This window comes from Habropoda laboriosa, unplaced genomic scaffold (assembly GCF_001263275.1).
Source record: "Habropoda laboriosa isolate 0110345459 unplaced genomic scaffold, ASM126327v1 scaffold486, whole genome shotgun sequence".
Taxonomy (NCBI): domain Eukaryota; kingdom Metazoa; phylum Arthropoda; class Insecta; order Hymenoptera; family Apidae; genus Habropoda; species Habropoda laboriosa.
Window position 1 is genome coordinate 996341 of NW_017100724.1, and position 1575 is coordinate 997915.

General features: G+C 32.8%; 1 protein-coding gene across 1 annotated transcript in view; it reads right to left on the reverse strand.

Moving 5' to 3' along the window:
- The window catches only part of LOC108577062 (metastasis suppressor protein 1), a 4707-nt gene extending 3900 nt beyond the window's left edge, over nucleotides 1-807 (reverse strand). Inside the window, 1 exon segment of the mRNA XM_017940157.1 lies at nucleotides 727-807. Coding sequence (XP_017795646.1) covers nucleotides 727-807 — 81 coding nt within the window.
- Nucleotides 808-1575: the final 768 nt, after the last annotated feature.

The following is a 1575-nucleotide window of genomic DNA, read 5'->3' on the forward strand; positions in this document are numbered from 1 at the left end:
TTTTTTTTATATTTTATATTATACAAATATTACTGTACTGATTAAGACATTTTTATCTCTTAGGCCTAACTTCTATGATACCATAAAAACCAACTAGATTGAATGCAATAATGCAAGCACATACGCCTACCTATCTTTTCTGATTAGATAATTTTATAGACTGGAAAGATACCTTGACTAGAAAACTAAATGGTTTTATGGCTACAATACTAAATAATGTATTTTAATTGCTGTTTGTAAAACAATGTTTAGAAAAAATTCATGTATGTAAATTTATTAATTAGATTATTTTTATTATATATGGTTATTATATATTATGCATATAATTAATTAATATTATATTATTTTATAGAAATAAAATATATGAAAGTTCTGTCTTTATGCAAAAATGAAGAATTTTTTCGTTGCTGTATCATAAAACTAGAACAAGTGTAAATTAGCTATCGTCCTCGTTTTATCGCATTAATGTATCTCAATGGTTTCAGAGAATAGTTTTCAGAATCAGGACAATGGAACCATATTTTTTTACGCCATAAAAAAAAACATCAGAAAAAATATATTATGTTTTCTATTACAATGATTTCACAATATTTATAAAATTGAATCGACAACGCGCCTTCGCCTGCATCGTTACTTGTGCAAAGGTACAAAAGCATACAAAAAACAATGAACAGGAAAAAACGCGGTCGTAATTTATAATAAATATCGAATGTTGACAAAATCCACATTACTTACCTTCATGTCAGTTATAATCTGTTGAAAGAGGCCACCCAAAGCACTGCACTCTCTCTCAATTGTTGCATCCATCTTTAACTGATCGAAATTGTTTTCTTACTTGGCCCCAATAAAGTTCTTCCGTATTAGAATCATAGAATAGTTCACTTCTTGTCATCCGTGTAGAAATATACAAAATTTCCGTACGAATATCGGCGATTTGTACAATTCGCCATTTTCGTAACAAGAAACGACAAGTTTGAAGCAACACAGAAAAATACAACTAAATGTATCTACCTATGCTAGATTCCCATATATGTTACGATTGATTTCGAACGTATTGATTCGAAAATCGAACAATCACTCTCAAACTTTCACAAATACTTGCGATAATACAAAATCATAACACTGATTAGTTTTGTCAAGAAAATTGTAAACACCACGGACGGGTTTCTCAACACAACGCACTCATCCTGACGAGCAAGTATGGCTCGCGTCTGCGTCAATTCTGCTTTCGCAGCAATACTTGAATATCGGTGCCCCTCACGGCGACCCCGTTCTAAAACTTCAAATTGAGAATTCGGGGTATATCTAATCGTTACTCAGGGTAACGGCTCTCTTTACCCCTTAGACGATCACTTCCGTAGTGCCGACTATTGAAAGAGGACATCCTGCATCATTGCTCGCTTATTCTGATTGGTTATTCAGCACGGTTATGGGGAAATGTTTGCTACATGTAGATTCCTATCTGCTATTATTGTTCCTAGATCGAGAGATTAAAAGGGATTTCACGAAGAGAAAAAAATTTATATGAAACGCGAGTGAAGCCAGAAACAACTGGAAAGAAATAAGAACTATGAG